This window comes from Trichechus manatus, unplaced genomic scaffold (assembly GCF_000243295.1).
Source record: "Trichechus manatus latirostris isolate Lorelei unplaced genomic scaffold, TriManLat1.0 scaffold00035, whole genome shotgun sequence".
NCBI classification, from domain to species: domain Eukaryota; kingdom Metazoa; phylum Chordata; class Mammalia; order Sirenia; family Trichechidae; genus Trichechus; species Trichechus manatus.
The window spans coordinates 2,315,055-2,337,597 of NW_004443971.1; the positions used below are offsets into that span (position 1 = coordinate 2,315,055).

Below are 22,543 nucleotides of genomic sequence, written 5' to 3' on the forward strand. Positions count from 1 at the left end.
AGTGGTGTTAACTCTTCTCTGAAAGTTTGGTAGAATTCTCCAGTGAAGTCATCCGGGCCAGGGTTTTTTTTTGGAGGGGGACTTTTTAAATTATCTTTTCAATCTCTTCTTTGTTATGGGTTTATTTAGTTGTTCTAGGTCTGTTTGAGTTAGTTTAGGAAGGTAGTGAGTTTCTAGAAATTTGTCCATTTCCTCTAGGTTTTCAAGTTTGTTCGAGTACAATTTTTGATAGTATTCTGTTATGATTCTTTTAATTTCAGTTGGATCTGTTGTGCTATCACCCATCTCATTTCTTACACAGGTTATCTGCTTCCTGTCCTATTTTTCTTTTGTCAGTTTGGCTGATGGTTTATCAATTTTGTTGATCTTTTCAAAGAACCAGCATTTGGTCTTGTTAACTCTTTCAATTGTTTTTCTATTCTCTCTTTCATTTAATTCTGCTCTAATTCTTATGATTTCCTTCCTTCTGGCACCTGAGGCCTTCTTTTGTTGCTCTCTTTCTACTTGTTCCAGTTGTAGGGTTAATGTTTTGATTATGGCCTTTTCTTCTTTTTGGCTGTGTGCATTTATTGCTATAAACTGACCTCTAAGCCTGCTTTTGCTGTGTCTCAAAGGTTCTGGTAGGATGCAGTTTCATTCTCATTTGATTCTATGAATTTCTTTATTCTATCATTAATTTCTTCTATAACCCAGTAGCTTTTGAGCAAGGTGTTGTTCAGTTTCCATGTGTTTGATTTTTTTTTTCCTTGCTTTTTCTGTTGCTGATTCCTAGTTTTATGGCTTTATAGTCAGAAAAGATGCTTGATAATATTTCGATGGTTTGGATTTTGTTAAGGCTTGCTTTATGGCCTAATATGTGGTCTATTCTCGAGAAAGTTCCATGTGCGTTGGAAAAGAAAGAATACTTGGCTGCTGTTGGGTGAAGTGTTCGATATATGTTTATGAGATCAAAGTGGTTGATTACAGCATTTAGCTCTTCCATGTCTTTGTTGAGCTTCTTTCTGGATGTTCTGTCCTTGACTGGAAGTGGTGTGTTGAAGTCTCCTACTACTATTGTGGAGCTGTCTATCTCTCTTTTCCATGCTTTTAGAGTTTGTTTTATGTATTTTGGAGCCCTCTTGTTGGGTGCATAAATATTTATTATAGTTATGTCCTCCTGGCGTATTGACCTTTTAATCATTATATAGTGTCCTTCCTTATCCTTTGTGGTGGATTTTACTTTAAAGTCTATTTTGTCCTATGTTAATATTGCCACTCCTCCTCTTTTTTGAGTCTTGTTTGCTTGATATATTATTTTCCAACCTTTTGAGTTTTAGTTTGTGTCTTTAAGTCTGAGGTGTGTCTCTTGTGGGCCACTCTCTGTCTCTTTATTGGTGCATTTAGTCCATTTACATTCAGCATAATTATTGATAAGTATGAGTTTAGTGTTGTCATTTTGATGTCTTTTTTTGTGTGTTGTTCACAATTTCTTTGTTCCACTTAATTTTCTGTGCTGAGATGTTTTTCTTTATGTATTTTCTTTTCATCTTTTTCATTGTTGTTGATTTTGTGTTTGCTGAGTCTTTATATTTTTCTAGTTTTTTATTTTGACTTGTAGGATTGTTAGTTTCCTTTGTGGTTACCTTAATATTTACCTCTATTTTTCTAAGTTTATACCAGTCTTTTATGTCTTTATATCGCCTTGACTTCCTATCCGTATAAAAAAATCTATGTCTACATTTTTTAAGTCCCTCTTTTTTGTTTTAATGTTATCATCTTTTACATATTGACATCTCTTCCCTATTTTCAGTGTTTTAGCTTTGATTTCCTTTTGTGACTTCCCTGTCTGGGTTGATATCTGGTTTCTCTGTCCTGTGTTCTAGTCTTGGGTTGTTATCTGATGTTACTGATTTTCTAATTGGAGAACTCCCTTTAGTATTTCTTGTACTTTTGGTTTGGTTTTTGCAAATTCCCTAAACTTCTGTTTATCTGGAAATGCCCAAATTTTGCCATCATATTTGAGAGACAGTTTTGCTGGATATATATTTCCTGGCTGGCAGTTTCTTTCTTTCAAGGCTTTATATATGTCATCCCATCGCCTTCTTGCCTGCATGGTTTCTGCTGAGTAGTCTGAGCTTATTCTTATTAACTCTCCTTTGTAGATGACTTTTTGTTTATCCCAGCCACTCTTAAAATTCTGTCTTTATCTTTGGTTTTGGCCAGTTTGATTATAATGTGTCTTGATAACTTTCTTTTGGGATCTACCTTATGTGGGGTTCGATGAACATCTTGGATAGATATCTTGTCATCTTCCACGATATCAGGGAAATTTTCTGCCAACAAATCTTCAACAGTTCTCCCTATATTTTTTGTTATTCCCCCTGTTCTTGTACTCCAGTCACTCATAGGTTATTCCTCTTGATAGAGTCCCAAATAATTCTTAGGATTTCTTCCTTTTTTTAATCCTCTTATCGGAGTTTTCCTCAAATAAGTAGTTGTCAAGTGCTTTGTCTTCAATCTCACCAATTCTGACTTCCATTGCCCCAATTCTGTTCCTTTGACTTTCTATTGAGTTGTCTAATGCTGAAGTTTTATTGTTAATCTTCTGGATTTTGTGATTGCTCTCTCTCTATGCATTCTTGCAGCCTGTTAAATTTGTCATTATGCTCTTCTCTAATCTTTTTAATTTCCTCTATTAGGTGTTCTGCATTTTGTTTAATTTCCTTCCTAATTTCTTGAAGAGTTCTGTATATTAATCTTTTGTATTCTGCCTCCAGTAATTCCAAGAAATTTTCCTCCTCTGGAAAATTTCTAGATTCTTTATTCTGGGAGCTAGCTGAAGCCATTATGGATTGCCTCTTTATGTGATTTGATATTGACTGTTGTTCCTGAGCCATCAATAAGTTATTATATTTATTTATTTTATGTTTGCTTACTGTGTCCTGGCTTCTTGTCTTGTTTTGTTATGACCAGATAGGTTGCTTGTATGAGCTAGTTTGATTACTGGCACCTTTGAAGCTGTAATGTCCTACGACCAGGTGGTTAGATCTGTTACTAGGTATGTGAGCTCAGGAGTCCACCCACTCCTCCTGTATGGATTCAGCTCAGGTGCCCAGGTAGATAGCCAAAATGTGTGTGGTGTAGGCTCTCGTTTACAGTCCTAGACAGGCATGGATGATTGGTGTAGGCACAGGCATCTGGGTGCAGCAGAGGGACACACTCTGAGCAAGGCTGGGGCTTGACGGCTGCCCCCTAGTGTCCAGGAGGAAGGCATGTCCTTGTTCCCTAGAGCGTGTAGGTGGGTGGGTTTTTTAGCCAGCCTATGCGCACCTAATGCTGTTGGCTGTAAGGACTGGGGGGCACCTCTTATTCCTGGGTCCCTTTAGCAGTTGGCTAGGTGGCACAGGTGGAGCAACCAGTCCTCAGACCCTTAATATAGGTAGGTGAAGACCCTGCTTAATGGGAAGAGCAGTGTCAAATATCAGGAATCTGCCACTTCACAGCTGAAACAGTTGAAGTTAGAGTTCCAGTATATACCTTGTTGTACTGCGGTAACGAGGGCCTACACTGTTGAGATGGGCCCACACAAGTCTATGTAGGGGGAGAGGCACTCAAATCCATCAATCCCTTATGCCTGTGCCTAGGCAAAGGAGCTGCGCCTATCCTGGGTTCCTGGCTTAGGGGAGCCGGCAGTTTATTTTTTCCCATTTGTTAATTTGTTCACTCTCCAAGGCAGGGAGAATGGCTCCAGGCGTGTGATGGATCCTACTTCTGGCCCAGGGGACTCAGCAATTGCTAAGCCACTTCGGAACCCAGAGCAGAGTGGGGAGTGGGGACCTAAATGGGAGAAAGGTTTTTCCTTAAGGGGGGTGTTTTTGATCTGTGTGATAAGTCATACACAAGTACTTATCTTTCAAGGAGAGCTGCTTCTCACTGGTTCTGCATGGCTGTGTAGACTCTGGTGTGGGTCTCTCCCAGTGCCGAAATCTCACCTCCTGAACTCTGCTGCTTGCCTGCCTTGCCACTCACCTGTGACCTGCTCAGGCCTGAAGGGCTCAGGCTCTTGCCAGGTCAGTTCTGGCAACTCCTCGCTGCTTCCGAATCATCTCTCCCTCCCCCTGCCACTCAGTCCAGTTCCTCAACTCTGCCTTTGATGTTCAGGGCTCCCAGATTGCCATATATAATCGAATCACTTGTTTTTTCCGGTCTCTGTTGTAAGAGCATCCACCGGAAGCGTTTTACTACGCCACCATCTTGGCCCTGACTTATTGCTGTGTATATTAAAAACAACAACAACAATAACGTGTTGCCTGGAGTGCAGTCATCTGAAGGCTTCTCTGAAGAAGCTCACATGGCTGGCAAGTTGGTGGTGGTTGTTGCGGAGGGGCATAGCTGTTCCTCCCTACATGGACTTTTCCACAGGGCTACTTCAGTGTCCTTACAACATGGTAGCTGTTTTCCCTCAGAATGAGTGATCCAAGGGACATAAAATGAAAAAATTTGAAGATATTAATTAAAAAAAAAATTACAGACACTTTAAGAGGATAAATACAATGTTGTAGAAAAGGGCTTTGGTGATAGAGCTTTTCCTCAGCTAAAATTCTTTACATCAGAAAAAGAAACAATATTTTGTTATCCTCTAATTCATGCTTACTTCTCTCTCTGACGTCTAATTCAAAGGCAGGGGCAAATTGTGCTAACAGCACAGCTTGTGTATCTGATGGGGTTACCAACCAAGCAGTACCCTTTGATCATGGCATTAGAAAAGCTCTTTCAAAGCATTTTGAGTTGATAAGCTGAGCATGTAGCCTGGATCCTACCAGCCATTCCCCTGCAGTGCCCTGGCGAGGTCTTGGCATAGCTTAGCCTTCAGATCCTCTCACTCCTAGCCTTCCTTACAGTCTTCTGTCTTCAGTAGCATTTGCATGAAATGGAATCAATTTCCCAAAACTGCCAAATGAGGAAATAAACTCATCTGTGAAAGGTGGGGAAGTCTGTCTGACCCAGGCTGTCTTAGTCATCTAGTGCTGCTATAACAAATACCACAAGTGGATGGCTTAAACAAAGAAAAGTTTGTTTTCTCACAGTCCAGTAGGCTAGAAGTCCGAATTCAGGGCGCCAGCTCCAGGAGAAAGCATTCTCTCTCTGTCGGCTCTGGAGAAAGGTCCTTGCGATGCATCAGTCTTTCCTTGCTCTGGGAGCATCTCAGCACAAAAACCTCAGGTCCAAAGGATGTGCTCTGCTCCCAGCACTGCTTTCTTGGTGGTATGAGGTTCCCGTGTCTCTCTGCTTGCTTCTCTTTTTTATATCTCAAAAGAGATTGGCTTAAGACACTATCTAATCTTGTAGATCTCATCAATGTAACTGCCACTAATCCATCTTATTACATCAAAGTGACAGGATTTACAATACATAGGGAAATCACATCAGATGAGAAAATGGTGGACAATCATACAATACTGAGAATCATGACTTAGCCAAGTTGGCAGATATTTTTGGGGGACACAATTCAATCCATGACACAGGTGTGGTGTTCTTTTTAATAGTTTCATTTTGGTGATATTAAATCAGGAAGGTAACTTTAGGTTCATGAGAAGTATTAAATGTGTTAGAAATGTTTCCATCTTATTAATTTTTAGATTTTTGGGTCTAGGAGATGAAAAATTTAAGATTCCCCCCCACACACTGCTCAAAGCTTTAGAAATGATAGCTCTCAAGTAATGCAGTAGAATGCTCTTATTTTCTTGATGTGCAATTATACTCTTAAATGTCTATATCTGTATCTCTCTCTATTTCTCTGTCTCTCTACATCTATATCTGTATCATCGATGATATATCTATATTTATCATAAATCTACCATATATAGAGCTCTGGTGGTGGAGTGGTTAAGAGCTCTGCTGCTAACCAAAAAAAAGATCAGCAGTTCAAATCCACCAGCTGCTCATTGGAAATCTTATGGGGCAGTTCTACTCTGTCTTATAGGGTTGCTGTGAGTTGGAATCATCGCGATGAGGACAACAGGTTCATATATGGTGTACAAATATCATCTATATCATTTGTGATGCCCCTATATCTATATGATCTATGATATATCTTTATCTATATCATCTATGATATGTCTGTGTATGTATCATCTATGATATATCTCCACTACTTGTCTGTTATTTTGTCATACTGTGGTGGCTTGCTTCTTGCTGTGATGCTGGAAGATATGCCACCAGTATTCAAATACCAGCAGGGTCACCCATAGTGGACAGGTTTCAGCTGAGATTCCAGGCTAAGACAGACTAGGAAGAAGGACTTGGCAGTCTACTACTGAAAAAAATTAGCCAGTGAAAACTTTATGAACAGCAGTAGAACATTGTCTGATATAGTGCTGGAAGATGAGCCCCTCAGGTTGGAAATCACTCAAAATACGACTGGGGAAGTGCTGCCTCCTCAAAGTAGAGTCGACCTTAATGATCTGAATGGAGTCAAGCCTTTGGGACCTTCATTTCCTGAAGTGACATGACTCAAAATGAGAAGAAACAGCTGCAAACATCCATTAATAATTAAACATGGAATGTATGAAGTATGAATCTAGGAAAACTGGAAATTGTCAAAAATTAAATGGAACACATAAACATCAATATACTAGGCATTAGTGGCTGAAATGGACTGGCACTGACCATTTTGAATTAGGCAACCATATGGTCTACTATGCTGGGAATGACAAATTGAAGAGGAATGGCGTTGCATTCATCATCAAAAAGAACATTTCAAGATCTATCCTAAGGTACAACTCTCAGTGATAAGATAATATCCATCAGCCTGCAAGGAAGACCAGTTAATATGACTATTATTAAAATTTACACACCAACCACTAAGGCCACAGATGAAGAAACTGAAGACTTTTACCAACTTCTGCAGTCTGAAATTGATCAAACATACGATCAAGATGCATTGATAATTACTGGCAATTGAAATGCAGAAGTTGGAAACAAAGAAAGATTGGTAGTTGAAAAATATGGCCTTGGTGATAGAAAAGATGCCAGAGATCACATGATAGAATTTTGCAAGACCAACGACTTCTTCATTGCAAATCCTTTTTTTCAACAACATAAAGAGCAACTATACAAGTGGATCATGACAGATGGAATACACAGCAGTCAAACTAACTGCATCTGTTGAAAGAGACCATGGAAAAGCTCAATATCATTAGTCACAGGGAGATCTTTTTTAAAGAGAGCTTTTTTTAAAATTGTTGTGCTTTAAGTGAAAGTTTACAATTCAAGTTAGTCTCTCATACAAAAATTTATACATACATTGTTATGTGACCCTAGTTGCTCTCCCTATACTGTGACAGCACACTCTCCTTTCCACCCTGGATTTCCCATGTCCATTCAACCTGCTCCTGACCCTCTCTGCCTTCTCATCTCACCTCCAGACAGGAGCTGCCCATATAGTCTCATGTAGCTACTTGAGCTAAGAAGCACACTCTTCACAAGTATCATTTTATGTCCCAGAGTCCAGTCTAATCTTTGTCTGAAGAGTTGACCTCAGGAATGGTTTTAGTTTCAGGCTAACAGAGAGTCTGGGGCCCATGTTTTCTGGGGTCCTCCAGTCTCAGTCAACCATTAAGTCTGGTCTTTTTACTAGAATTTGAGTTCTGCACACCACTTTTCTCCTGTTCCATCAGGGACTTTCTGTTGTGTTCCCTGTCAGGGGGGTCATTGGTGGTAGCCGGGCACCATCTAGTTCTGGTCTCAGGTTGATGAAGTCTCTGGTTTATGTGGCCCTTTCTGTCTATTGAGGTCATACATTCCTTGTGTCCATGGTGTTCTTACTCCTTTAGTCCCGTTGGATTGGGACCAATTGATGCATCTTAGATGGGTGCTCGCTAGCTTTTAAGACCACAGATGCCACTCACCAAAGTAGGATGCAGAACACTTTCTTAATAAACTTTGTTATCCCAATTGACCTAGATGTGCCCTGAAACCATGGTCCCCAGACCCCCGCCCCTGCTACTCCGTCCCTCGAAGTGTTTGACTGTATTCAGGAAACTTCTTAGCTTTGGTTTAGTCCAGTTGTGCTGACTTCCCCTGAAGTGTGTGCTGTCCTTCCCTTCACCTAAGATAATTCTTGTCTACTATCTAGTTAGTGAATACACCCTCCTTCCCTCCTAAACCCTGTAACCATTAAAGAATGTTTTCTTCTGTGTTTAAACCTTTTCTTGAGTTCTTATAATAGTGGCCTTATACAACATTTGTCCTTTTGCAACTGACTAAATTCACTCAGCATAATGCTTTCCAGATTCTTCCGTGTTATGTTTCACAGATTCATCATTGTTCCTTATCATTGCATAATATTCCATTGTGTGAATGTACCATAATTTGTTTATCCGTTTGTCCACTGATGGGCATCTAGGTTGTTTCCATCTTTTTGCTATTGTGAACAGTGCTGCAATGAACATGGGTGTGCATATACCTATTTGTGTGATGGCTCTTATTTCTCTAGGACATATTCCAAGGAGTGGGATATCTGGATGGTATGGTACTTTTATTTGTAGCTTTTTAAGGAAGCACCAAATTGATTTCCAAAGTGGTTGTACCATTTTACATTCCCACCAGCAGTGTATAAGTGTTCCAGTCTCTCCATAACCTCTCCAACATTTATTATTTTGTGTTTTTTGGATTAATGCTAGCCTTGTTGGGGTGAGATGGTATCTCTTACATTTCTCTAATGGCTAATGATCATGAGCATTTCCTCATGCGACTGTTATCCACCTGAATGTCTTCTTTGGTGAAGTGCCTGTTCATATCCTTTGCCCATTTTTAAACTGGGTTACTTGTCTTTTTGTTGTTGAGGTTTTGCAGCATCTTGTAGATTTTAGAGATTAAATGCTGACTGGATTTGTCATAGCCAAAATTTTTTTCCCAGTCTCTGGGTTGTCTTTTTAATCTTTTGGTGACGTCTTTTGATGAGCATAAGTGGTTGATTTTTAGGAGCTCCTAGTTATCTAGTTTCTCTTCTAGTGTTTGTACATTGTTACTTATGGTTTGTATTCTGTTTATGCCATGTATTAGAGCTCCTAGCATTGTCTCTATTTTTTCTTCCATGATCTTAATCATTTTCAATTTTATATTTAGGTCTTTGATCCATTTTGAGTTAGTGTGCATGGTGAGGTATGGATCTTGTTTCAGTTTTTTGCAGACGGATATCCAGTTATGCCAGCATCATTTGTTAAAGAGACTGTCTTTTCCCCAATTAAAGGACTTTGGGCCTTTGTCAAATATCAGCTGCTCATAGCTGGATGAATTTACATCTGGATTCTCAATTCTGTCCATTAGTCTATGTATCTGTTGTTGTACTAGTACAGGCTGTTTTGACTACCGTGGCAGTATAATAGGTTCTAAAATGAGGTAGTGTGAGGCTTCCCACTTCTTCTTCAGTATTGCTTTACTTATCTGGGGCCTCTTCCTTTTCCGTATGAAGTTGGTGATTTGTTTCTCCATCTCATTAAAAAATGCCGTTGGAATTTGGATTGGGATTGCATTGTATCTGTAGATTGCTTTGGGTAGAATTGACATTTTCACAATATTCAGTCTTCCTGTCTATGAGCAAGGTATGTTTTTCCACTTATGCGGGTAAAGAGATCTTTTTAAAGAGATCTTTCACAGCAGATTTGCCCAATGCAATGTGTCATTTGATTTCTTGCTGCATAAGACTTCTTTAAAGTGTTAAAAAGCAAAGATGTCACTTTAAGGACTAAGGTGCTCCTGACCCAAGCCAAGGTGTATTCAATTACCTCATACGCAAGCCAAAGTTGGACAATGAATAAAGAAAATCAAAGAAGAATTGACGCCTTTGAATTATGGTGTTGGCAAAGAATATTGAATATACCGTGGACTGCCAAAAAATCGAAAAATATATCTTGGAAGAAGTACAGCCAGAATGCTCCTTAGAGGCAAGGATGGCGAGAATTCATCTCACATACTTTGGACATGTTATCAGGAGGGACCAGTCCCTGGAGAAGGTCATCATGCTTGGTAAAGTAGAGGGTCAGTGAAAGACAGTCAGATTCCCAATGAGATGGATTGACACAGTGGCTGCAACAATGGGCTCGAGCATAATAACAATTGTGAGGATGGCGCAGGACTGGGCAGTTTTTCTTTCTGTTGTACGTAGAGTATATATGAGTCGGAACTGACTCTGGCACCTAACAACACAACATGATGTATTTTGGTTAGCAGTCGAGCACTTAACCACTGCACCACCACAGCTTTTTATGATATATCTACCTATATGATATATTTATATCTATGTACAGACACACATTCATAAAATTAGAACAAATCTGGGGAGTTCTCTTTACTTTTTATTGTGACCTGAGCAGCTTTTCCTTACTTCTCTTGCTTCTCATTTGTTATTAGCAGACATTCTGAAGAAATCAGATAAAGTAACTTGCCAGTTATCCAACATTGCTTTTACTCACAATTCTAAGCAACTTATTTGATTATCTGAGAGTAGATTCACTTCCCTCTATAGGAATAAAGTAAAAAATACATTTGTACTAGCTATATTCCTAATAGCTCGGGAGCCCCTTGTACTTACTTCTTGCATGCCTAGCATTTAAAATCGTATGTCCAGGCAAAGGTAACTCACCTCTCAGTTTGGAACTACATACAGCTTTCAAAATACGTAAGACTGATGCACGCTGGGTGTAATTACAGCACTTTCTTTATTTGAAGTTACAGCTTTACAGGATTTGTTTTACCTTGTGAAGGAAATTGCTAGCATAATCGCCATCACTTCACTTAAATGGAGGTCACTTATCTAGCAAATGAACTCAGAGAATCTGGGAGCATGATAAAAACCCCCTGAGCAACTGGCTAAATCAAGCGATAATAGAGTTTAAGTTTTTTACTCCTAGGAGAAATCCTCTTGTTCTCAGGCAGGGTTTGCTCTACCCTTTTTTTTTTTTAAAGGTAATTCACAAAGCTTGGTTATCTGTTATCTTGGTTTACGGGTAAAAACACAACCTAAAAGCAGGGTGCTACATAAGATATGTACAATGACTACCATAAATGACAACATCTGTCAGGGGGCTGGGGAGGGACAAAAAATAACTAAAGTGAAGCATGATTCATAAAATCAACACCTAGAGCTCTTTGCTTACAGAGCACTAAAATTCTGAAGCTATAATAAGCTACAACTGTTCCTGTATCAAACACTTTACTCGGTGGCTCAATTTTGGATTAGGAATTGCACTGGATAACCTCTGAGGTTCTTTTTTTCTTTTAGCTCTGAAATTCTATGATTCTATGATTCAAGCCATCAAGAAAAAGTTAGATTGTATTAAGTATGCTCCGTTTCGAGGATTGGAAGTGTATTGTTTAGGAGCCCATTCCACTGTTCTTACATTGCCTGAGACTTGAGGGGCCCGTGTTGCTGTCCTTCCTTGTTATTGCAGACAGAGGGTCTGCGGTGGGCATGGGACGTGCTCTCCTGGGTCTGTGGGCAGCCTTTCTCAGCAGACTGGACTTCCCAGCCCCACTGAAAGATGACTGTTTTGCTCTCACGTGTTGTTACCATCCTGTGCCAAAATTCACCCTCCCTAGGTGGGGGTGTCCTGTTCCCAGAGGGACACACCTTGGCCTCTAGACTACATCCTTAATTCATTGTAGAGCCCAGCAAAATGGACAGTCCTGGCCATTTTCCTGCCTCTGCTGAAAACCCATGTTTGTAGGTAGGCACATCTACTATGCAGAAGTTTTCTTTCTTTCTTTCATGCTGCTTATATGCTCCCAGGAGACTTGGTGGTGCAATGGTTAAGAGCTACAGCTGCTAACCAAAAAGTCAGCAGTTTGAATCCACCAGCCACTCCCTGGAAACCCTATAGGGCTGTTCTACTCTGACTATAGGGTTGCTATGAGTCGGAATCGACTTGACAGCAATGGGTTTTTCATACACCCCCTAGTCTACTTTTCTCCAAACTTGAGCAGTAGGCAGGTATGTTAGTAAGAATTTGTAGGATTTTATCATCTCAATTTTTTTAATACTTAATGATATTTTGTGGGGGTGAGTGGTGGGGGTGGGGAGGAGGGACAGGAAATGGAACTTCACAGATGGTGGCTGAATCCTGTTTCTTCCCTTAGCCGTTTCTTAATGTTTAGAGGATCAAATTGCACCATTTTTCTTGTTTGATTAGTGAATTTTTGTGATACCCCTCTCCCATTTCTTGTTTATTTTGTTGGGAATTAGAAAAGGAAAGATCTGTGGTCCAAATTTTCTCTGTCCACATTTACCAGGAAGCCTCCCAGAGTTGCATTTCTAAAATGTAAACTGGATTATTTCACTCTTTTGTTTAAAATCCTCCAGTGTTTCTGCATTGCTTTCAGGGTAAAATTTAAATTACCTCACGCGGTTTACAATGCCACGGTGTCCTCTGCGATTTGGCCTCTGCTTATCTCTCCATATGATTTCTTGCAAAATTTTCCCTTAGTCTTTATTTCAGCCACACGGAACTGAACTACTTTCAGGTTCAGGAACTAACAGTGCTTTCACCTTTGTATCTTTGCAATGCTCATCTTTTGCCTGAAATGTTCTTTTCTCTCCTTTTTCAGCAAACTTCCACCTGCTCTTTCTATGTCCCTGCTCTTTGGAGAGCCTTCTCTGACCAACCAAGACAGGACTCCGTGCCTATTCTGTGTGCTTGATAGCTCCTTATGAGTACTCCATTGTAGCACTGATCATGTTGCTTTCTACTTGCTAGTGTGCATCTCTCATTAAACTTTTAGTTTTTGGGGAGGCAGGAAGGAACCTTGTTCACAGCTTAATCAATAAAACTTTTTTGAATGAATGAGTGGTTTCATTCTGTGTGTTTGTGTGTATTCCATAGTGCCTAGCACAGTGCTGGGTAGAGAAGAGATATTTAACATACACTTGTAGAATAATAAATACTTATTAATCTAACTTGAACTCTTTGGTTGATTTGCAGTTTTATGTATGGGGAGCTGACTGATAAAGACACAATTGAAAAGGTGCGGCAAACATTTGAGAACTATGAGATGAATTCCTTTGAAATTTTAATGTACAAGAAGAACAGTGAGTATTCAGACCATTCAGAATTTTTATGTGCTTGGAATAGTAAGATATCCTGTCTTTCTCTGTTGCTGTTTTGATATTTCTTGTCTCCCATCAGCTAAATGTTGTTACTTGAAGTCATTGTGCATGTTGGGAAAAACAGTATGGATTAATCAGCTATACTGCTCGTCACAGAAATGTTTGATGAAGTTCTTATTACTAACTAACTGTTATGGATTGAATTATGTCCCCAAAAAATATGTGTTGTAAATCCTACCCTCTATGCCTGTGAATGGGTTTTATGTTAATGAAATGGAATTAGTGGAGAGCGTATCTTGAGTCAATCTCTTTGGAGATATAAAAGAAGTTAAACAAGCAAGCCAAATAGAGATAGGGGAAGAGAGATGCCAAACCACATGAAGATTGCCCAGGAGCAGAAGCTCAGAAGAAACAAGGACCTTCTTCCAGAGCCACCAGAGAGAGAGAAAGCCTTCATCTAGAGCCAGAACCCTGAATTCAGACTTCTAGACTCCTAAACTTTTTCTTTGTCATACTGTCATGGCTGGTGTGTTACTGTGATGCTGGAAGCTATGTCACTGATATTTCAAATACTAGCAGGGTCACCCATGGTGGACAGGTTTTAGCAGAGCTTCTGGACTAAGACAGACTAGGAAGATGGACCTGGTGCTCTACTTCTGAAAAAAATTGGCCAGTGAATGATTAGCAGGGGAACATTGTCTGATGTAGTGCCGGAAGATGAGCCCCTCAGGTTGGAAGACACTCAGAATATCACTGGGGAAGAGCTGCCTCCTCAAAGTAGAGTCGACTTTAATGATGTGGATGGAGTCAATCTTAAAGCTTTCAGGACCTTCATTTGCTGATGTGACATGACTCAAAATGAAAAGAAATAGCTGCAAACATCCATTAGTAATTGGGACATGGAATGTATCAAGTTTGAATCTAGGAAAACTGAAAGTCGTCAAAAATGAAATGGAACACATAAATATCTATATCTTAGGTATTAGTGAGCTGAAATGGACTGGTATTGGCCATTTTGAATCAGACAATCATATGGTCTACTATGCTGGAAATGACAAATTGAAAAGAAATGGCATGCATTCATCATCAAAAAGAATATTCCAAGATCTCTCCTGAAGTACAGTGTTGTCAGTGATAGGATAATATCCATCCTCCTACAAGGAAGATTGATTAATATTATTATTCAAATTTACGCACGAACTACTGAGGCAAAAAAGAAGAAACTGAACATTTTTACCAACTTCTGCAGTCTAAAGTTGATCAATCTTGCAATCAAGATGCACTGATAATTACTGGTGATTGGAATGGGAAACTTGGAAACAAAGAAGAAGGCTCAGTAGTTGGAAAATATGGCCTTGGTGAAAGAAATGACTCTGGAGATCACATGACAGAATTTTGCAAGACCAAATGACTTTTTCATTGCAATTACCTTTTTTCAACAACATAAATGGCAACTATACACATGGACATCACCAGACAGAATACACAGGAATCAAATCAACTCCATCTGTGGAAAGAGACAATGGAGAAGCTCAGTATCATCAGTCAGAATAAGACCAGGGGCCGACTGAGGAACAGACCATCCATTGCTCATAGGCAAGTTCAAGTTGAAGCTGAAGAAAATTAGAGCAAGTCCATGGGAGCCAAAATATGACCTTGAGTATATCCGATGTGAATTTAGAGACCATCTCAAGAATAGATTTGACACACTGAACACTAATGACTGAAGACAAGACAAGTTGTGGAATGACATCAAGGACATCACACATGAAGAAAGAAAAAAGGTCATTAAAAAGACAGAAAAGAAAAAGGTTAAAATGGATGTCAGAAGAGACTCTGAAACTTGCTCTTGAACATAACATAGCTAGAGTGAAGGGAAGAAATGATGAAGCAAAAGAGCTGATCGGAAGATTTCAAAGAGTGGCTCGAGAAGACAAAGTAAAGTATTATAATGATATGTACAAAGGACTGGAGTTAGTAAACCAGAAGGGAAGAACAAGCGTTTGTCAAGCTGAGAGAACTGAAGAAAAATTCAAGCTTCAAGTTGAAATATTGAATTATTCTACGGGGAAAATATTGAACAACGTAGGAAGCATCAAAAGAAGATAGGAAGAATGCACAGAATCACTGTACTAAAAAGAACTAGTCAACATTCAACTATTTCAGGAGGTAGCATATGATCAAGAACCGATGGTACTGAAATAAGAAGTCCAAACTGCACTGAAGGCATTGGCAAAAAACAAAGCTCCAGGAATTGACCAATTGAGATGTTTCAACAAACGGATGCAGCACTGGAGGCCCTCACTTGTCTGGGCCAAAAAATTTGGAAGGCAGCTACCTGGCCAACCGACTAAAGGAGATCCATATTTGTGCCTATTCCGAAGAAAGGTAATAAAACAGAATGCAGAAAGTATCGAACAATATTATTAAAATCACACACAAGTAAAATTTTGCTGAAGGCCATTCAAAAGCAGTTGCAGCAGTACATTGATGTGTTGAGAGAAACAATGGAATTCAAGCCAGTTTCAGAAGAGGATGTGCAACAAGGGATATCATTGCTGATGTCAGATGGATCTTGGCTGAAAGGAGAGAATACCAGAAAGATGTTTACCTGTACTTTACTGACTGTGCAAAGGCATATGACTGTGTGGTCATAACAAATTGTGGATAACATTGCTAAGAATGGGAATTTCAGAACCCTTTATTGTGCTCCTGAGGAATCTGTACATACACCAAGAAACAGCCGCTTAAACAGAACAAGGGGATACTGCGTAGTTTAAAGTCAGGAAAGATGTGCGTCAGAGTTGTATCCTTTCACCATACTTATTCAGTCTGTAAGCTGAGCAAATAATCCTAGAAGATGGACTATATGAATAAGAATGTCCCATCAGGTTTGGTGGACGACTCATTAAGAACCTGTGATATCAAGATGACACAAACTTGCTTGCCTTAAGCGAAGAGAATTGAAGCACTTACTGATGAAGATCAAAGACTACAGCCTTCAGTCTGGATTACACCTCAACATAAAGAAAACAAAAATCCTCACAAGTGAACCAATAAGCAACATCATGATAAACAGAGAAAATATTGACGTTGTTAAGGATGTCGTTTTTCTTGGATCTGCAATCAATGTCCATGGAAGCAGCTGTCAAGAAATCAAACAGTATATTGCATTGGACAAATCTACTGTAAAAGACATCCTTAAAGTGTTAAAAAGCAAAGATGTCACTCTGAGGACTAAAGTGCTCCTGACCCAAGTCATAGTGCTTTCAGTCACCTCAGATGTGTGCTAAAGCTGGACAATGATTAAGGAAGACTGAAGAATTGACACTTTTGAATCATGGTGTTGCTGAAGTATATTGAATATAGCATGGATTGCCAGAAGAGTGAACAAATTTGTCTTAGAAGAAGTACAACCCAAATGTTCCTTAGAAGCAAGGATGGTGGGACTTTGTCTCAAGTACTTTGGCCATTTTATCAGGACAGACCAGTCCCTGGAGAAGGACATCATGCTTGGTAAAATAGAGGGTCAAGGTTAAAGAGGAAGACCTTCAAGGAGAAGGACTGACATAGTGCCTGAAACAAAGTCTCAGAGATAGCAACAATTGTAAGAATGGAGCATGACTCGCCAATGTTCCCTTCCATTGTTCATAGGGTCATTATGAGGTGGAACGGACTCGGGGGCACCTAACAACAACAACAACAAACTGTGAGAAAATAAATGTCTGCTTGTTAAAGCCACCCTCTTGTGGTATTTCTGTTATAGAGCACTAGATGACAAAAACTCCAGTTAAGACTTCTTGTCTTTCTTGCTGCAGAAACCCTGTTTAATCCATCTTTGTATCACTCTTCCACAGCACCCAGCATGGCAGGTAACATCAGTAGGTGCCCAATTAAAAGTTTTTGAATTAAATTTTGTTCTTATGGTGACCGGAGTTTTCTCTTGGAGGCAGTATTAGCAGCAGTGCATTGTTAATTTTTATTTGTTTTGGCTGTAATTACTTCCACAAAGTATATTAATGAAATATTTAGGTCAATAGACATACACAAATCTAAACCTTGCTTTTCTGTTGGGAATTTTACTGTTGAATGGAGATTTTATATGCTTTAATATATTAATGTACCAAAAACCCATTGCTGTGGAGTTGATTCTGACTTATAGTGACCCTATAGGACAGAGTAGAACTGCCCCATAGGGTTTCCAAGTAGTCGCTGGTGGATTTGAACTGCTCACCTTTTGGTTAGCAGCCAGGCTCTTAACCACTGCACCACCAGGGCTGCTCTATTAGCATAGATAAATATAAATTAAACATATTAATTTTAATGTATTAGAAGTATGAAAAGTGGAGCATATGGCGGTAGCAGAGCTGCAGAGGTGTTGAACAGTGATTTGTTTCTGTTTTACAGACACAGTTTTGTTTGTAAAGAATCCTGTTCTTCACATGTAGGCTTGATTCAATAGAACATTTCCAGTGTGGCCCGGATGATGCATGAACTCTTGGTGGAGTTCAGGTCTGAGTGATAACATTTTGCTCTGAAGAGCAAAGGGCATCTGTTGCTGTTATCTGGAAAGAGGTGGGACTTTTTTCAGGCTGGAGATCAGGTTGGAGTGGACAACTGAGAGGACTGTTTGTTTGGTGGCCTGTGCAGATGCTGATCTGAGAGGTTAGCTCTGGGCATCAGCAAGTTCAAGACGTTGGTCCAGCAGTTTTCTCAGTACAGTTTTTGCCTCGCTCCGTCTCACTACTTCAGCCAGTAGGTCTAGTTCATACTACCACTATAAGCCACAGAAGGAATGAGGTGAGAGTGTGAATAGCTTTGTGCCAGTCCTTCTGCTCTGGGGCACACAACTCAAAGCAAAAGCACCTCCCAGCAGCATATCAGCTGTGGCTTTCTCATGGGGAAGAGGTGATCTGCATATTATGTCGCAGCTAGCGGAGTCACTTAAAGGTTTCCACACCGACAACTTTGTGTGTTGAACAGTGTAGATGTCCCCATGCCACAGAACACTAATTGGGTAGACATATCAGAAAAACAATGCCTTACATTTATATTTTTCTTTAGAATTTTCAGGTTTCATTAGCCTATGTATTTAACTTGCCCAAATCCAACTATGTGAGTTTGGCACAAAAGGGAGAGAGAGGCAGACACAATTTAAATTGAGTTGGTGACTTTGCATATCATTCTGTTCAGTGAGCATATGCCCCGGAGTGGAGACTTGCGTATTGCTATGATGCTGAAGAGGTTTCAATAGAGCTTCTAAACTAAGACAGACTAACAAGAAAAGCCTGGCAATCAACTTCTGAAGATCAGCCAGTGAAATCCCTATGAATCACATCCAATCTGTAACTGATCATAGGCATGGTGCAGGACTGTGCCATGTTTTGTTTCATTGTGCATGGGGGCACCATGAGTCAGAGGCTGCCTTGACAGCAGCTAACAACAACAACAACTTTAGATAGACATGGTCTATTCATGTAAGCCAACTACTTCATCTGATGTTCTACCAAAGAATAAGCATCTCTTACCTCCCTGGGGAGCCCTGGTGGTGCAGTGGTTAAGAGCGCAGGCTGCCAGTCAAAGGGTCAGCAGTTTGAATGCAGTGACTTATTGAGAGATGCATGACAGTCTCTTAAGTAGCACATCAGTCTGGGCATGTGGCTCTACTTTATGGGTGATGTTAAGGTATTTTCAAGAGTAATTGTGGTCATGTGAAATTTTTACCTTACTCTTTGATTTTAGAAAATAAACTCTGTGTAAGCTATGATTCGGCTTAAAATCCTGTTGTTGTTAGGTCCCATCGAGTTGGTTCCAACTCATAGTGACCCTATGCACAACAGAAAAAAACACTGTCTGGTCCTGTGCCATCCTCACAATTGTTGTTATGCTTGAGCCTACTGTTGGAGCCACTGTGTCAATCCATCTTGTTGAGGGTCTTCCTCTTTTTCGCTGACCCTCTACTTTACCAAGCATGATGTCCTTGCATCTAAGGAGAATTCTGGTTGTACTTTTTCCAAGACAGATTTGTTTGTTCTTTTGACAGTCCACAGTGTATTCAATATTCTTTGTCAACATCACAATTCAAAGGCATCAATTCTTCTTTGCTCTTCCTTATTCATTGTCCAGCGTTCGCGTGCACATGAGGTGACTGAAAACACCATGACTTGGGTCAGGTGCACCTTAGTCTTCAAGGTGACATTTTTGCTTTTCAATGCTTTAAAGAGGTCTTTTGCAGCAGATTTGCCCAATGCAATGCGTCTTTTGATTTCTTGACTGCTGCTTCCATGGTTGTTGATTGTGGATCCAAGTAAAATGAAATCCTTGACAACTTCAACCTTTTCTCCGTTTGTCATGATGTTTCTTATTGGTCCAGTTGTGAGAATTTTTGCTTTCTTTATGTTGAGGTGTAATCCGTACTGAAGGCTGTAGTCTTTGATCTTCGTCAGTAAATACTTCAAGTCCTCTTCATTTTCAGCCCATCTTGTAAGCCCTGTGAAGTAGACCTGGCCGACAACATTTATCTTCATTGTGTGAAGAAGTTAGATTCCTCACTCATGGTCATGCAGAGCTAGGACTCAGTTTCCAGGGCTTATTCTGTGCCTGTTCTTTCCAGACTGGGACAGTCTAACTGTGAGTACAAGGCAGGGCCACCACAGTTGGTTGTGCCAGCTAAATCCTGCACAGGGATGCTGGGATGAGGGGGCAACCAGCTTGTGGTTTGCTTGCTGAGCCATCAGACACACTGGCCTGGAATTGCATTTGCACTGATGAAAGAGCTTCTCTTTCTGATTTACATCAAGATGTGCAGGTATTTGCAGGGGCTCTGCACAAGGCTAAGCCTGCACATAAAATTTAAGGCATAAAATTGAGGAAATGTTGATTTCTTCCTAGGGACCTTCTCACTGCCCTCAAGCACCTCCAAATCCCACCTTCTCCTGAGGAGTTTAGAAACTTTAAATTATTTGTTAAGCCTGGGAATTGTATAGTTGCACTGAATTCTATACTTTTTTCAATAACTTTTTTTCCTATGAGGCTTTTACTGAACCAAAAAAAAAAAAGAAAATTCCAAACCCATTGCTGTGGAGTCAATTCCAACTCATAGTGACCCAATGTGACAGAGCAGAACTGCTCCATAGCGTTTTCTTGGCTGTAATCTTCATGGAAGTAGAACACCAGGCCTTTCTTCTGTGCTGCCACTGGGTGAGTTCGAACCACCAACCTTTAGGTTAGTAGACGAGAGCAAACCTTTTGCATTAACCAGGGATCTTTTATCAAAGAGGCACCTGCTTTTCTGATGCCCGGCCAGAGGGCCACCACACTACCAGGGCCTTTTCTGACTCGTGTCTCTGAAGTCATGCAGCTGAGGCCTCTGGGATGGTGGTTACCTCCCTTTTCTGTTATTATTCTTTTTTAAAAAAAAATTTTTCCCATACGAAAATTTATACATACATTGTTATGTGACTCTAATTTCTCTCCCCATACTGTGACAGCACACTCCTCCCCTCCACCCCTGATTCCCCATGTCCATTCAGCCAGCTCCTAACCCTCTCTGCCTGCCCATCTCACCTCCAGACAGAAGCTGCCCATTTAGTCTCTTGTATCTACTTGAGCTAAGAGGCACACTCCTCACGAGTATCACTTTATGTCCCAAAGTCCAGTCCAATCTCTGTCTGAAGAATTGGCCTTAGAAATTCTTTTAGTTCAGGTCTGATAGAGAACACAGGGGCCTAGCTTTCCGGGATTCCTCCAGTCTCAGTTAGACCATTAAGTCTGGTCTTCTTGCTAGAATTTGAGTTCTGCACCCCACTTTTCTTCTGCTCCATCCAGGACTCTCTGCTGTGTTCCCTGTCAGGGTGATCATTGGTGGTAGCCAGGTACCATCTAGTTCTTCTGGCCTCAGGCTGCTAAAGTCTCTGGTTTATGTGGCCTTAACTGTCTCTTGGGCTACTACTTTCCTTGTGTCTTTGGTGTTCTTCATTCTCCTTTTCCTCCAGGTGGTTGGGACCAATTGATGCATCTTAGATGGCTGCTTGCAAGCTTTTAAGACCCCAGATGCCACTCACCAAAGTAGGATGCAGAACATTTTCTTAATAAGCTCTGTTATGCCAATTGACCTAGATGTCCCCTGAAAGCATGGTCCCCAGACCCCTACCCCTGCTACTCTGTCCCTCAAAGTGTTTGTATTCAGGAAACTTCTTAACTTTGCTTTAGTCTAGTTGTGCTGACCTCCCCCGTAGTGTATGCTCTCCTTCCCGTCACCTAAGATAATTCTTATCTACTAGCTAGTTAGTAAATAAGCCTCACCCTCCCTCCCCACCCTCATAACTGTCAAAGAATGTTTGAGTCTGTGTTTAAACCTTTTCTTGAGTTCTTATAATAGTAGTCTTATACAATATTTGTTCTTCTGTGACTAACTAAATTCACTCAGCATAATGACCTCCAGCTTCCTCCATGTTATGTTTCATAGCTTCATCGTTGTTCTTTATCGTTGCCTAGTATTCCATTGTGTGGATCTACCATAATTTGTTTATCCATTCGTCCATTGATGGGCACCTAGGTTGTTTCCATCTTTTTGCTATTATGAACAGAGCTGCAATGAACATGGGTGTGCATAATATCTATTTGTGTGATGGCTCTTATTTCTCTAGGATATATTCCAAGGAGGGGGATAGCTGGATGGTATGGTACTTCTATTTCTAGCTTTTTAAGGAAGCACCAAATCGATTTCCAAAGTGATTGTACCATTTTACATTCCCACCAACAGTGTATAAGTGTTCCAGGCTCTCCACAACCTCTCCAACATTTATTATTTTGTGTTTTTTGGATTAGTGCTAGCCTTGTTGGGGCGAGATGATATATCATTATAGTTTCAATCTGCATTTCTCTAATGGCTAATGATCATGAGCATTTCTTCACGTGTCTGTTAGCTGCCTGAATACCTTCTTTGGCGAAGTGTCTGTTCATATCCTTTGCCCATTTCTTAATTGGGTTATTTGTCTTTTTGTTGTTGAGGTTTTGCAGTATCTTGTAGATTTTAGAGATTAGACGCTGAGGTGATTTGTTGTAGCCAAAATATTTTTCCCACTCTGTAGGTTGTCCGTTTACTCTTTTGGTGAAGTCTTTTGATGAGCATAAGTGTTTGATTTTTAGGAGCTCCCGTTTATCTAGTCTTTCTTCTGGTGCTTGTGCATTGTTACTTATGGTTCATATTGTGTTTATGCTATGTATTATGGCTCCTAGAATTGTCGCTATTTTTTCTTCCATGATCTTTATCCCTTTTGATTTAATATTTAAGTCTTTGATCCATTTTGAGTTAGTTTTTGTGCATGATGTGAGGTATGGGTCTTGTTTCAGTTTTTTGCGGATGGATATCCAGTTATGCCAGCACCATTTGTTAAAGAGACTGTCTTTTCCCCAGTTAACAGACTTTGGGCCTTTGTCAAATAGCTGCTCCTAGGT

At 40.2% G+C, this 22,543-nt stretch overlaps 1 protein-coding gene across 2 annotated transcripts in view; it reads left to right on the forward strand.

Moving 5' to 3' along the window:
- Positions 1 to 22,543, forward strand: part of KCNH1 (potassium voltage-gated channel subfamily H member 1) — a 636,098-nt gene that overhangs the window by 39,636 nt on the left and 573,919 nt on the right. For both annotated transcript variants that reach the window (XM_004375180.2, XM_004375179.2), the window contains exon 3: positions 12,960 to 13,066. In XM_004375180.2, the coding sequence (XP_004375237.1) occupies positions 12,960 to 13,066 (107 nt within the window). The remainder of the gene's footprint in view (positions 1 to 12,959; positions 13,067 to 22,543) is intronic.